The 13860-nt window shown below is 58.3% G+C and overlaps 1 protein-coding gene across 1 annotated transcript in view; it reads right to left on the bottom strand.

The window, feature by feature from the left end:
* Window positions 1-802: 802 nt before the first annotated feature.
* The window catches only part of ALPK2 (alpha kinase 2), an 89001-nt gene continuing 75943 nt past the window's right edge, over window positions 803-13860 (bottom strand). Inside the window, exons 11-13 of the mRNA XM_055127511.1 lie at window positions 13423-13640; window positions 6090-6138; window positions 803-1426 (exon numbers count right to left, since the gene is read on the bottom strand). Coding sequence (XP_054983486.1) covers window positions 1219-1426; window positions 6090-6138; window positions 13423-13640 — 475 coding nt within the window. The 3' untranslated portion in view covers window positions 803-1218. The remainder of the gene's footprint in view (window positions 1427-6089; window positions 6139-13422; window positions 13641-13860) is intronic.

Raw genomic sequence — 13860 nt, forward strand, 5'->3', positions numbered from 1 at the left:
ACCCAGGCGGCCCCGTGCAAGGCAAGCAAGGGCTCCACCCACTGTCCTATCTCTCTGGCTCGAGGACCACACGGACAAGAACAGGCCTCGAGGGGCTGGAGTGATAGCACAGTAGGTAGGGTGTTTGCCTTGCACGCGGCTGACCCGGGTTCAAATCCCAGCATCCCATAATTCCTGAGTGCAGAGCCAGGAGTAACCCCTGTGCATTGCCGGGTGTGACCCAAAAAGCAAAAAAATAAAATAAAAATAAAGAACAGGCCTCGAGGGTTTTCTTCTCTCTGTGCCTGGGATTCTGTCTGTGTGGGTTCCTTTGCGCCCAGAGAACAGCCGTGCCCCTCACGTACACACACATCTGCCCTGCAGCTGGCAGGACCCCCAGGGGCTGGACAGAGACCCCCAGAGGTATAAGCAGGTGTGACGGGCTGGGGCCCAGTTGAGCATCTTTCCGGGGGGCTTCAGTGTGGGCTGCCTCCACCCCCCAGTGCTGAGGCTCCCTGAATCTGGCACCAAGTGGAAAGTGATGGAAACCGTGACCCGGAAACACATGCTGGGCGGGAATAATAGCAGAGCAGGCGTGGCCCCTTGCCTTGCACAGGGTGGACCCAGGCTCAGTCTCCAGGACTCCACATGGTCCCCAAGCACCGCCAGGAGTGAGCCCTCAGCACCGCCCGATTGGCCAACAAAACCAACAAACCAGAGAACGTGGGGTGGGCGGGGGGGGGGGGGGTGTGCACGGAAAGGAAGGTCTGGGCCCCGGCAACCAGGTTAGGAATTACTCGATTCGAATCCGGAGGGAATTTAATGAAGCGGGAAGTGAGGATGAGGGGGAGCCGGCCAGGCGGCCTGTGTTCCACACACCGGCAGCGGCCTTGACCGCAGGAAGGAGTTCGGGTCTCGTGGTTCCATAGGCGGCAGGACGAGTCTAGAAACCTCGGGAGAGGAGCAGGGGTGGGGAGGGCGGGTGGGGGCAGCTCTGCTCGGCAGGCGCCCACATCCCATCGCGGGGCCAGGCGCTAACGGGGCGCGCGCGGGAACGGGGGGCGGTTGGGCGAAGGCCAAGTGGGGGGCGCCTCCTGGAGTCTGGCGGCAGGGCCTGCCCCACGCCCCGGGGGTGCAGATCGAGGGGACAGGCGCGGAGCCAGGACCACCGCTGGGGAGCACAGGTGGGCCCAAGCGCCTGCGCAGTGTGGCCGGCAGGGGGCGCTGCGCCCCGGGCCCTCAGGGTTGCTTCTCAGCGGGGCTGCCCGGGGCGGGCTTCCTGGAGGCGGCCTCCACCTTCCCCACACCGCAGCTGGGCTTCTTCTGCTTCTGGCTGTGGCTCTGCAGGGACTTCAGCCCCAGCATCTTGCAGTACTTGTTGCACTGGTGCAGCGCCTTGAACTGGTCGATGAAGGACATGGAACAGTTGCCTTTGAACCCCTTGTACCTGGGAGTCGGGGAGGAAGGAGAGGGCGTGTCAGGGCGACAAACGGGGTGCTCCCCCCTCCGCCCCGGGCTTCAGAGACAACTGTACAAGGGAGCGCCAGCGCCCGGGAAACAGGCCCGTTCCCCCGTCCACAAGCACAGCCTACGGCTGATGAAGCAAAGCCTGAGGCAGGGAGGGCAGGCTGGGGGCTCCACTGAGCACTGAGGGAGGAGTCTCCTTCCCTCCTGGTATTCCGTCCTGCCCTCGTCCTTCCAGCCATAAAGACTCTGACCGTAGCACGGACCAGCCCCCACCCCCGGCCCCGAGGCCTCCTGTTCTGAGGGGCTCTGAGCCGAGGCCAGGGCACGGCCGTGGGTCCCCCTCGCGGGGCCGGGACGCCTGGCCACTCTGGGTGCCAGAGGCTGGTGGCGTCAGCCCTGGCAGCTGGCGAAAATGCCAAGAGCTGCCTTCGGGCGTCCCTGCCGGGCACCTGCCTCACGCCCCGACTGCCAGATGGAGCGGGTGCGGCTGCCTTCCAGGGCGGGTGTGGAAAGCGGGAGTGGAGGAGGGCCAAGCGCCTGCCCCTCCCCGCGCCCCTGAGGCTGGTCCCTGGAGCCCGGCACCAGGGACACGCAAGAAGGTCGAGCTGCCCGTGGGGAGGCCCCTGGGAGGTCAGCAACCTGCCCACACTGCCTTCGTTCCCTCAGGCCTAGAGACACCACACACATGGACCACACGCACACATGTGCCACACAATCCCCCCCCGCCCTGTACACACTCACCACACACACACATTCACACACACATGTGCCACACAATCCCCCATGCCCTATACACACCACACACACATTCATACACACATGTGCCACACAATCCCTCATGCCCTATACACACCACACACATACACACACATGTGCCACACAATCCCTCATGCCCTATACACACCACACACACATTCACACACACATGTGCCACACAATCCCTCATGCCCTATACACACTCACCACACACATACATACATTCACACACATGTACCAGACAATACCCCATGCCGTATACACACTCACCACACACATACACCACATTCACACACACTCGTGCCACATAATCCCTCATGCCATATACACACTCACCACACACACCACACTCACGCACACATGTACCTTACAATCCTCCATGCCCTATACACACTCATCACACACATACACACATTCACACATACTTGTGCCACACAATCCCTCATGCCATATACACACTCATCACACACATACACACATTCACACACATGTACCATATAATCCCTCATGCTCTATTCATACTCACCACACACATACACCACATTCACACACACTTGTGCCACACAAACTCCTCATGCCATATACATACCACATACATATCACCACATTCACACACACATGTACCACACAATCCCCCCACACCCTATATATATTTACCACATGCATACACCACATTCATGCACATGCATTACATAATCCCCCAGTGACCTATACATGCCACACACATACATCACGTTTCTGCACATACTCACCACATATTTGACACACACCATACATACTCATCACACATTTGACACACACACTTTTACTACACATGTTTCCCCCACATTCCCCCACACTCACCACATTCTACCCACTCCACACATACTACACCCATGCACACATACATACTACACATTTCCTCCACAACCTCCTGCACATACCCTGACATACTATATTCATCCACACAAACATCACACATATTCCCTCCACATGCACATACTCACATACACCGCACATACAGATCACACACATTCTCCTCCATAGACATCCCCTACACATACTTACCACACATTCCACACATACACCACACACACCCCTTACACATCTCCCTACACATACTTCACACTATAACATACAGTCATGCACACATATACCACATGCAGATTCTCACACACTTACCCCATGTATTATTCAGGCTACACACGTTCCCCTTGCTGCTACACCTTCCCTTCCACGTATATCACATCCATGCACACACCACACAATATCCTCCAACATGTCACAACCACATGCATGCAAACACCATGTGTGTGCCTGCATCACGCACCCTTCAGACATGCACGCCAAGGGCAGGCCCTGCAGGACTGTGGCACTGACCACTTCCTCCCTCTGACCAGGCACCACTTCCTGCCAGACCAGCAAAGGGTTTGACTGGGAGCTGGGCAAGGGCCAAATGGTTGCTCTGGTGCCCCCTGCTGGCTGACTCACAATCACACTGTTCCCAAGGAAACAGCCGGATGCCTGGGGGTGAAGGCTGGATCCGCACTGTAGCCCACAGCTGGGGTTCGGTTAGGCGATATTTCTAAATCTTCATTCACCGAATGTGATACTTTTCCTTCTTCCCCACAGAGGAGGTGTCTAAGTGGCCAGTCCTCTCACAGCAGAAACGTGCCCAGGGTTCACGTTGGGGCTCTGCCCAGAACAGAGGATGAGGGGTGACACAGTGCCCTGCCACCGCTGCAAACTCTCGTGCTCAGGTTGCCCGAGGATAAAAGGGCTCCATGGGGCTGGAGCAATAGCACAGCGGGGAGGGCGTTTGCCTTGCATGCGGCCGACCCGGGTTCAATTCCCAGCATCCCACCTGGTCCCCTGAGCACCACCAGGAGTAATTCCTGAGTGCAGAGCCAGGAGTAACCCCTGTGCATCACCGCATGTGACCCAAAAAGCAAAAAAAAAAAAAAGATGAAAGGGCTCCAGACGCAGGTCGGCCCTTTCCGGAGAGCTGCTGGCTGGCTTCCAGGGGAAAGAGGACGCCTGCTTGGGTCAGACCGACGGGGCGAGTTTCCATGACAGCCAGTGTCAGGACGGGCCCTGGCTTCCCTCTCCCCCTCAGTGCTCGCGCTGTGGGTTTGTGGGGCCCCCTCACGGCCCGAGGAGACAGCGTCATCGGCACAGCACGCGCAGCACCGCTTGTAAGCAGCAGTCACTCTGCGCCAAAGCCATGACCGTGGGCCTGAGGCAAGGGCCTGCCCTGCTGCCCCGTCTCCCCAGCCCTGGACTAACTCTGACTGAAGTCACACAGAGCCAGGGAGCACTCAGCACCGCCGCCTGGGCCTCACCCCTGGCTTCCGCCACGGGCGAGCTAGCACATGGGGAGGCAGGGCCCTGCCCGAGGCCCCCAGTTCCGCCTTCAGCACCTGCTGTGATCCTGCGCACACCTGCGGCCACATCGGGGCTCCCGTGGCCTTGGAGCTGGGGGGGACACTCGTGGGGGTGCTCAGGATGCAGTGCTCGGCTGGAGAACAGGGCCCCACCCCCCGAGCCACCTTCCCAGCCCCGTCCCCTCCTCCGCTGGGTGCTCACCCCCGAGACCCCCGCACACCAGCCCGCCACCCGCAGCCCACCAACCCCGGAGTCCCCCCACTCGCACCCCACGTCTGTCTCCTGAGAACTCCAGGGAAGGCTTCTGCTCTGACTTCCTCTGTCTCCTGCCTTCAGACCAACCGTCCCCAACGCGGGGGCTCTGACTTCCCAGCCACGTCTGCCGACCCCCCCACTGCCCCTCGCCAAACGATCGCAGGCTTGCACCTGAGCCTGACCCCGTGAAGGTCCTTTGACCTCTGCTCCCCTCTCCGGGTACCTGGTCTTTGAACAAGGCGGGTGTTGATGGCAGCCAAGAGTGATGGGTGCTCTCCCCCTGAGCCCCCCACCCCCTCGAAGCCCTCCCTCCCGGAACCGCCCAGGACCCCACCCCCAACCCCATTTCTCCCAGAACACTCTAGAACCCCCCAGAAAGCCACCCATCCCAAACCCCCCAGGACCCCGACCCCAGGAACCCCCAATACTGGTTCCCTTCCACCCCTCCCAGCCTGCGCCTCCTCTTGGGTGGCCTGGCAGGGTAGCAGGAAGGGACGGCTGGTCCGAGCCCAGGAGCACTGTCAGAGCGAGCAGCTTAGAGCTTCCCACAGGTAGGGACAAACCCTCCGCCATTAGCACAGGACTCTGCAAGTCAGCCCCAGAGTCAGCCCCGTTGAGCCTGGCCCCGGCCCCTGAAGTCATTCTGGGATGAAGGCAGGGGCAGACCTGTTTCCAACACAGATGGAATTCACTGCACTCAGCAGCACACACTACACACACATGCACACATACACACACACACCCAATCACATATACACCACACACACAGACACACCACACACACACACACCACACACAGATACACACACATTACACACACACCACACACTGCACACCATGCATACACCATGAACACCATACAAACCACACACACACCACACACAGCACACACACACCACACAGGCACACACAAATATCACACACACCAGAGACACACACCATACACACACACACACACACACACACACACTACACGGACGATCTACACGTGCTTCCCTCTTTAGCGTCGCGTAGCAGAAAGATGCCACATAGAAAAGCAGAACGTTTGGGTCAGAAGCAACCCCAGAAGCCCCCACAGTGCCCCCCACACCTGTCAGCCGGTAACAGAGGGTCCCTTCCTTCCGCAGGGGGAGACAAGTGTTCCCCTGCGAGAGCCACGTGCACAGATGTGCGTGGGAGGGCACAGCGCCATCCCAAGAGCACCTGGCTGGATGCTGAGCGGGTTGTGGCCTTGCCCGTGCCGTCCCCTGTGTCGTGGCTGCACTTACCCTTTGGCCAGCGTCGCGATGCCCACGTCGGTCAGCTTCATCCCGACCCCTGGGAGGAAAGAAATGCAGAGCTCTGTGACTGGGGTGTATGGGGCCCCGTGACTGGGGTGTATGGGGCCCCGTGACCGGGGTGTATGGGGCCCCGTGACCGGGGCGTATAGAGATCCAGTGACCGGGGTGTATGGAGCCCCGTGACCGGGGTGTATGGAGATCCAGTGACTGGGGTGTATGGGGCCCCGTGACTGGGGTGTATGGAGATCCAGTGACTGGGGTGTATGGGGCCCCGTGACTGGGGTGTATGGGGCCCCGTGACCGGGGTGTATGGGGCCCCGTGACCGGGGTGTATGGAGCCCCGTGACCGGGGTGTATGGAGATCCAGTGACCGGGGTGTATGGGGCCCCGTGACCGGGGTGTATGGGGCCCCGTGACCGGGGTGTATGGGGCCCCGTGACCGGGGTGTATGGGGCCCCGTGACCGGGGTGTATGGAGCCCCGTGACCGGGGTGTATGGGGCCCCGTGACCGGGGTGTATGGGGCCCTGTGACTGGGGTGTGTTGGGGGTCCTGTGACTGGAGTGTGTTGGAGCACCGTGACTGGGTGTGTTGGGGCCCCGTGAGTGGGGTGTGTTGAGGTCCCGCGACTGGGGTATGTTGGGGGCCCCGTGACTGGGGTATGTTGGGGATCCCAGTGACCGAGGTGTGTTGGGGATCCCTGTGACCAGGTGTGTTGGGGTCCCGTGACCGGGGTGTGTTAGGGGCTGTGACCGGGGTGTGTTGGGGGCCCCGTGACCGGGTGTGTTAGGGGCCGTGACCGGGGTGTGTTGGGGGCTCGTGACCAGGGTGTGTTGGGGGCCCGTGACCGGGTTGTGTTGGGGGCCCCATGACTGGGTATGTTGGGGGTCCCGTGACCGGGAGGTGTTGGGGGCCCCGTGACCGGGGTGTGTTGGGGGTCCCGTGACCGGGGTGTATTGGTGGCCCGTGACTGGGTATGTTGGGGGCCCCATGACTGGGTATGTTGGGGCCCCCTGACGGGGTGTGTTGGGGCCCCATGACGGGGTGTGTGGGGGCACTGGCAGTGTCCCTGCAGGGTGCAGCGGTGCCCAGGATCTGTCCCTACAGAAACCCCTGCCTCCTCCCTGTCACATAGGCCACTCTTGGGGAAGGCGTCGGGGCTCCTTGAACCCAACATGGCTCGTGTAGGTGAACTTGGGGGCTGCCTCCAGACCCGTGCAGTCAAGGAGCATGACCTCTGGACGGTGCCGGGGGTTCTTGGTGTTCCCCAGCCAGACCCCAGGCCCAAATCTGGCCTCTGCCCCCTTGGGCCCACCCAGTGCGGCTCTGAGCATCCTTCAGAGAGGGGCCAGGCCCACACAGGCCTGTCTGGAGCCCACGTCCAGTCCGCAGGGGGCCTGCTGCCAGGCCCGGCTGCCCTCTGACCCAGGGCTGCGTGCTGGTGCAGAGCTGAGTCTGAGGGAGCGACCGGACCAAAGTGCAGACCAGAGGTGACCAGCAATTCCAGGGCCCCTGGGAGCCTGGGCGGGAGGCCCTTGGTCGGGCTGAGCCGGGAGTCCTGTGAGCCTCTTGCTCAGGTGGGGACCGTCACGTCCTCTTCCCAAGCTCTGCCAGCTAGAGCCGCAGTAGGACTTCCCACAGCTTTGGTCACACTTACCTGGCATGGATATGCCCTTGAACCACATCGTCCCCTGAGCACTGACCCAGGAGTAACTCCTGAGCACCACTGGGTGCAAAAGCACAGAACCGAAAACATATATATATATATATATATATATATATATTTGCCTTTTGGGTCACACCCAGTGATGCTCAAGGGTTACTCCTGACTCTGTGCTCAGGAGTTACTCCTGGTGGGACCATATAGGATGCCGGGGATTGAACCCAGGTCTTCTGTGTGCAAGGCAAATGCTCTCCCTGCTGTACTATCGCTCCGGCCCCAAAACACAATTTTTTTTTTTGCTTTTTGGGTCACACCTGGCGATGCACAGGGGTTACTCCTGTCTCTGCACTCAGGAATCACCCCTGGCCATGCTCAGGGGACCATATGGGATGCTGGGATTTGAACCCAGGTAGGCCGCGTGCAAGGCAAACGCCCTACCCGCTGTGCTATCTCTCCAGCCCCCCCAAAACACAATTTTTAAAGAAGGGCACTGAATCACAAAAGCTCCTCTTTGGCATCTTGCCTTGGGGTGTTGCTATAAAATCGTGGCTTTAAGCTACACACACGTCATCCATTTTGTTGTTGTTTGCTGGTTTGGGGGCCACACCTAGGGGTGCTCAGGGCTTATTCCTGGCTCTGAACTCAGAGATCACTCCTGGTGGGGCTCAGGGGACACTAGAGTGCATGCTGGGGATTGAACCCAGGTCGGCTGCTTACAAGGCAAAGCCCTAACCACTGTACTCTCTCTCTGGCCCCACAATGTCCACTTTAAATTTGAGTAGCAGAGGGCCCCGTGGACTTCGGGGACTGTTTGACTTCTAGTTCATTATCACCCGGTGTCACTGCTGCCCCTGGAGAGAGACTCTGGGCGCCAGGGAGCTGGCCCCGCACACCATCTGGCCCGCATGCTCGACATGCGGGGGTCTGGGTTTGACCTCCAGCACCACGTGAGCCCCTGAGATAATGCCTGGCGTAGCCCCAGCAAACACAAAACAAACCAACCCCAAAGCCCCACAACAAAAAGAGACAGTCATTTCCCCTGGGAAGCCGCTCTCCATTTGGTGACCTGCCTGCAACCCAGAGAGGCCACTGAGGGCGTGGACGGGCACCTGTGGGCAGCCCCAGTCCTAGCTGAGAACTGAGGGTGGGGCGTTGCAGCGGGGAGGAAGGCGGCAACTTGGGAGAGTTTGGGGAGGCGGGTGTTTGCATTTGCCACGCCCCCCCGCCCCCGCACACCCCCCTCACCCTCTGGCTGGGATTTTCGGGTTTTTTTTTTTTTTTTGGTTTTTGGGTCACACCTGGCGATGCACAGGGGTTACTCCTGGCTCTGCACTCAGGAATTACTCCTGGCGGTGCACAGGGGACCACATGGGATGCTGGGATTTGAACCCTGGTCGGCCGCGTGCAAGGCATACGCCCTACCCGCTATGCTATGGCTCCAGCCCCTCTGGCTGGGATTTTCAATCCTCCCGGCTGGGGGGATGTGATAAAACCTGGAGGTTGTTTAGCCGCAGGGTGAATGCTCTCGTGCCCAGTGGGGGTGGGGGCGATGGGGGAGAGAGGGGGGAGGGGCGGCGGGGGGGGGGGCCAGTCCCCACTTTCCCAGCATGAGCAGCCGCCTGGAGCTTGCCAATTAGGGACCGGCGCTGCTCGCCCCAGGTTCTGCAGCGCAAACTGACTTCCGCCCCAGTGGCCTGCCCGGCCCCTGGAAGAAGGAACCAGCTTCACGTGGCGGCAGGGAGCGGCCACTAGCGTTTCCTATGCAAAATTCACTCTGGAAAAGAAAGTGGGGCCAGTCACCAACCGCAACACCGCGGGGGCTGTACCGGGAACAGCTGTTCGAGCAGCCCCCCCCCCCTAGCGGTGCAGGCAGGGCAGAGGAGTCCCCAGAGGCAGGGAGGGTCTGTGCGCAGCTGTGCTCTGGCCGGACAGCACCGCCCAGCTGCTGAGTGACCCAACGGGGCCCCTGACACGGCAGGACACACTTGCAAGTCTCTTGTAGTGTGTGTGTGGGGGGGGCGTCGCGTTTGACACTGAGTGGAAAGAGATTTTGGGGTTTGAGGTCATGTGGATGGGGGGAGGGGCAAACAATCCCAGCTCGGCCCCTGGACCTCTGTTTCCTCGCCTGTAGATGAGGGCCAGGGGAGAGTTCAGAGCTTCTTTGCAGGGTTCAAACAAATGCTCCAAGTCAAGACAGCGGCTCACTGGAAAAGGGCATGCTCTGCATTCGCGTGAGATCTGAGTTTGGACCCTGGCCATGACAAAGAAAAGTTACAGAAAAGTAACCAGGGTGGAAATGGGTCGGAGCTGACAGGGAGTGGAACCCGAGTGGGGTCTGGAGTGCAACGCGGCCAGTGTCCAGGTTTGGGGCACGTTCTGGGGTTCCGGGAGCTGCTATGGTGAGCAGATCTGGGTGAAGGGGGTCAGGTTCTGTGTGTTTGTACAAATTCTGGCATCTTTGGTTGTTTCACAAGATTTAAAAGCAAGGGAGGACAGACCCCTCGCCAGGCTGAGGCACCCGGGGCACCCCAAGGTGGGGGTTGAGTCCCCCACCTGCCCCAACAGAACCCTAGCAGCCAAAACCCGCCAGAACCCAGTCGCTGCCATGCTCGCAGCCAATTTCCAGAGACCTGAATGAGCTTTGTCCAGGAATGAATCTGCTGAAAAACTCAAGTATGTGAGTTTTGTGACGAAAATCTCTAGGCTCTCATGGAGTTGGGAATGGGCAACCTCCCCCCATCTCCCCATTCTTCCAGGAGCCTGGCAGTCACACCCACGAACTGCCTCTGGCACCACATAAGCTCATTAACCAGCCATGATTCAGAGCCTCACAAATAAATCTCAGGAAAGATCAACAAGCCAAAGAGATGCCTCCGGACCCCAAAGTCACCATCCAGCTGTATCACCCCATCCAAAATTTTAGAATTCCTGGAACACACAGCTGTATTTGCGGCTGTGACATCTCATACGCTGCACCACTGATATACCAGGAGAAACACAAGGCTTACCCTGTAACAACATGTTAGTAATCTCTTATACAAGGACTTAATGGCTCCTGGGTGAGATACAACAATCTTCACACCCTTTCTTTTAAGGAATATTTTTTGATCACTTTTGGCAAGTTATTCATAACAAGCAATACAAAATAAATCATTCAGGGCCTGCTATTGGGGTAGACTTGGGGGATGGCTGGGAAAATCGGAAATAATGGTGGTGGGAAGGTGTAACGGTGGTAGAATTGGTGTTGGAATATTGAGTGCAATAAACCATTGGGAGCAACTTTATAAAAATAAAAAGTATAAATAAAAAGGGGGGAGACTTGTTTAGTATGAGTCAAAGCCCCATGTCACAGCCACATCCAACACACAGAGGCACCAGGTGGGGGAAGTCACTGGTGCAGGCTGTGGGGCTGGGGGTGCAGAATCCGAGGAGTCCTGCTCTTCACCACTGGGCCAAGGAAGGGACAGCCAGGGACAGCCAGGGCAACTCCCCATCCCCCACGACCCCAGCAGGCACTCCACACCCACGTGCAATCGCAGTGCAGGCGTCACCATTTAGAAAGGAAGAAGGAGGGGGCTGGAGTGATAGCACAGCGGGTAGGGCGTTTGCCTTGCACGCGGCCGACCCAGGTTCGATTCCCAGCATCCCTGAGCACCGCCAGGAGTAATTCCTGAGTGCAGAGCCAGGAGTAACCCCTGTGCATTGCCAGGTGTGACCCAAAAACCAAAAATAAAAAAAGAAAGGAAGAAGGAAAAGGCCCAAAAGGGTACAGTGAGTGTCCTGCCGTGTCCTCACCCTAAACCTGACACCTGTGGCACCACCTCCAGGGTCGGCACTTTCTGTCCCTCCCTCGGAGTGCTCTGGGCTTGCAGTGATCTGCTTTGCTCGGTGTAGGGGGCAGGTGACAGGTCAAAGGTGCAGGAAGGGGACGCCTCTAGGAGGGGTAGCTTGCCCCGAGAGACCGCCAGGGAGCTGCTGCCCACCGCCTCTGTCCCTTCCCCTGGCACTCGTTCTGGCAGAAATGAGCATTAGTGGCCTGTCGAGTAACAGGCCGGGCCCAGTCCCTGTCACCTAGCGGGACCCCCTCTCGAAGCACTTGTAACTGCGTGTGTGTGGTCAGGAGAGGATCAGCCTTCCTGAAGGTCCATCCCTGCCCAGCTCGCGGGGAGGCGGGGGCCGTGACAGAACGCCGGCCTGGCCTGCTGCAACTGGTGCTGTCCACGTGGGATCTGGTCCATGAGGCGTCCGCTAGGCCTCTGGAGTATCTAGAGGCCAGGGTCAGTATCAAAGGTCATGCCTAGAGAGTGGCCCTTGTTAGAAACGCAGCACGCCTGGGCACACAGGGGCCCCTGAGCACTGCCTCCTGTTACGGCCGGAGAGAGCTGCCCACACAGACACTCCAAGAGGGACTGGAAGCTTCGGCCCAGGCTCCTCTGATGACCAGAGCGTGAATAGTCTCCCCGCTGTAGCAATGCCGTTCCCTCTCACTGACTTTAGAAAGATGACTGTCCCGTTGCTCCACGGTGGACAGCCTGCCTCAGGAGCCGGGGAGAAGGCAGCTGCGATAGAGAGGGGATCACTAAGTCGTTGAGGGAGGGAGGGATGGCTCGGGATGGGAGCTGTGTGCTGAAAGTAGAAAAAGGACCAAACGTGACGGCCTCTCAGTATCTGTGTTCCAAGCCATAATGCCCCAAAGGTAGAGAAAGAGTATGGGGGAAATTCTCTCCCCACAGTGGCAGGGGGAGAGGAGGGAGGGGGGGATACTGGGGATATTGGTGGTGGAGAATGTGCACGGTGGAGGGATGGGTGTTGGATCATTGTATGACTGAAACTCAAACATGAAATCTTTGTAACTGTATCCCACAGTGATTCAATTAAAAAAATTCTTTTTTTTTTTGGTTTTTGGGTCACACCTGGCGATGCACAGGGGTTATTCCTGGCTCTGCACTCAGGAATTACTCCTGGTGGTGCTCAGGGGACCATATGGGATGCTGGGATTTGAACCTGGGTCGGCCGCGTGCAAGGCAAACGCCCTACCCGCTATGCTATCACTCCAGCCCCCGCCAAAAAAAAATTTTTTTTTCAATAAAATCCAACTGCATTTAAAAAAAAAAATGACTCTTCTGAGTTCTGTGAGTCTTTCCAGTAAATGACTGAATCAGAGTGTGTTCCTTGGAGGACGTGCCCCCACCACCAGTCCCTAATCTCAGGAAATTCCCCCATTTCATGCCTATTCCCACACATGTGTGGGCAGAGAGAAAACAGGCTGGAAACGCACCAATGTACTTGAAACCCCATGCTTGCAAAGCACCCATCGAGAATGGATTTCTCACACCTTAATTTCTCTGAGGGTCTCTGCATTTTCCTCCCTGCCTCTGAGTGTGTGCCCGTGGAGGATGTAACAATAGAGCTAGTGTTGGGTGTCCTGTTGTGACAGAGAGGTACACTTGCCATCAACGCCACTGCTCTTTGTGGCTTCCTTTGGCTGGCCACTGTTCCTTGGTCACTCCTTGAATCTGATGAGACATCAGTAACACCTTCTGTTGGCAAAAATGCTGAAAGGCACCCGCAGCCCTCTAGCCCCTGCCCTCCCCATCCCTGAGCACTAATGACAACCTCCCCCCTCCCCGCCCCTGGCAGACAGTGGCCGCTCGCCTCACCCTGCATGTCCGTGACCAGCAGGCAGCCGCCCGTCTTCTGGTAGACCCAGTGCTGGAAGGTGCAGCATTTCTGACCAGCTTCCGAGTCTCTTCTCGAGAAGTTGATTTCCTTCCCATCCCTCATGGAATACTTGACAAATTCCCCGATCAGCTCCTCCTCCACGGTCGCATAGGGGATGTTGTTCTCAGGTCGGTGGATAAGAAAAATAGGAATGATCCTGGGAGGAAAAGAAATAGGGAGCATGCAGGTTCTCGGGGGGCAGTAAGGACTGGGCAGGGGCAGTCTGTCCTCACCTGGGGGGCAAAACAAACCCACTAGATCTAGACTAAAATCCCAAATGGTCATTCGGTGGGTGAAAGGGTGTGCTCCTGATTTGCATTTGATCCTAACGTTGATCAGATTCTCTGCCTTGGAATGGGATTGATATAAGCCATGAA

Source organism: Sorex araneus, chromosome 2 (assembly GCF_027595985.1).
Source record: "Sorex araneus isolate mSorAra2 chromosome 2, mSorAra2.pri, whole genome shotgun sequence".
In the NCBI taxonomy this organism is placed as follows: Eukaryota; Metazoa; Chordata; class Mammalia; order Eulipotyphla; family Soricidae; genus Sorex; species Sorex araneus.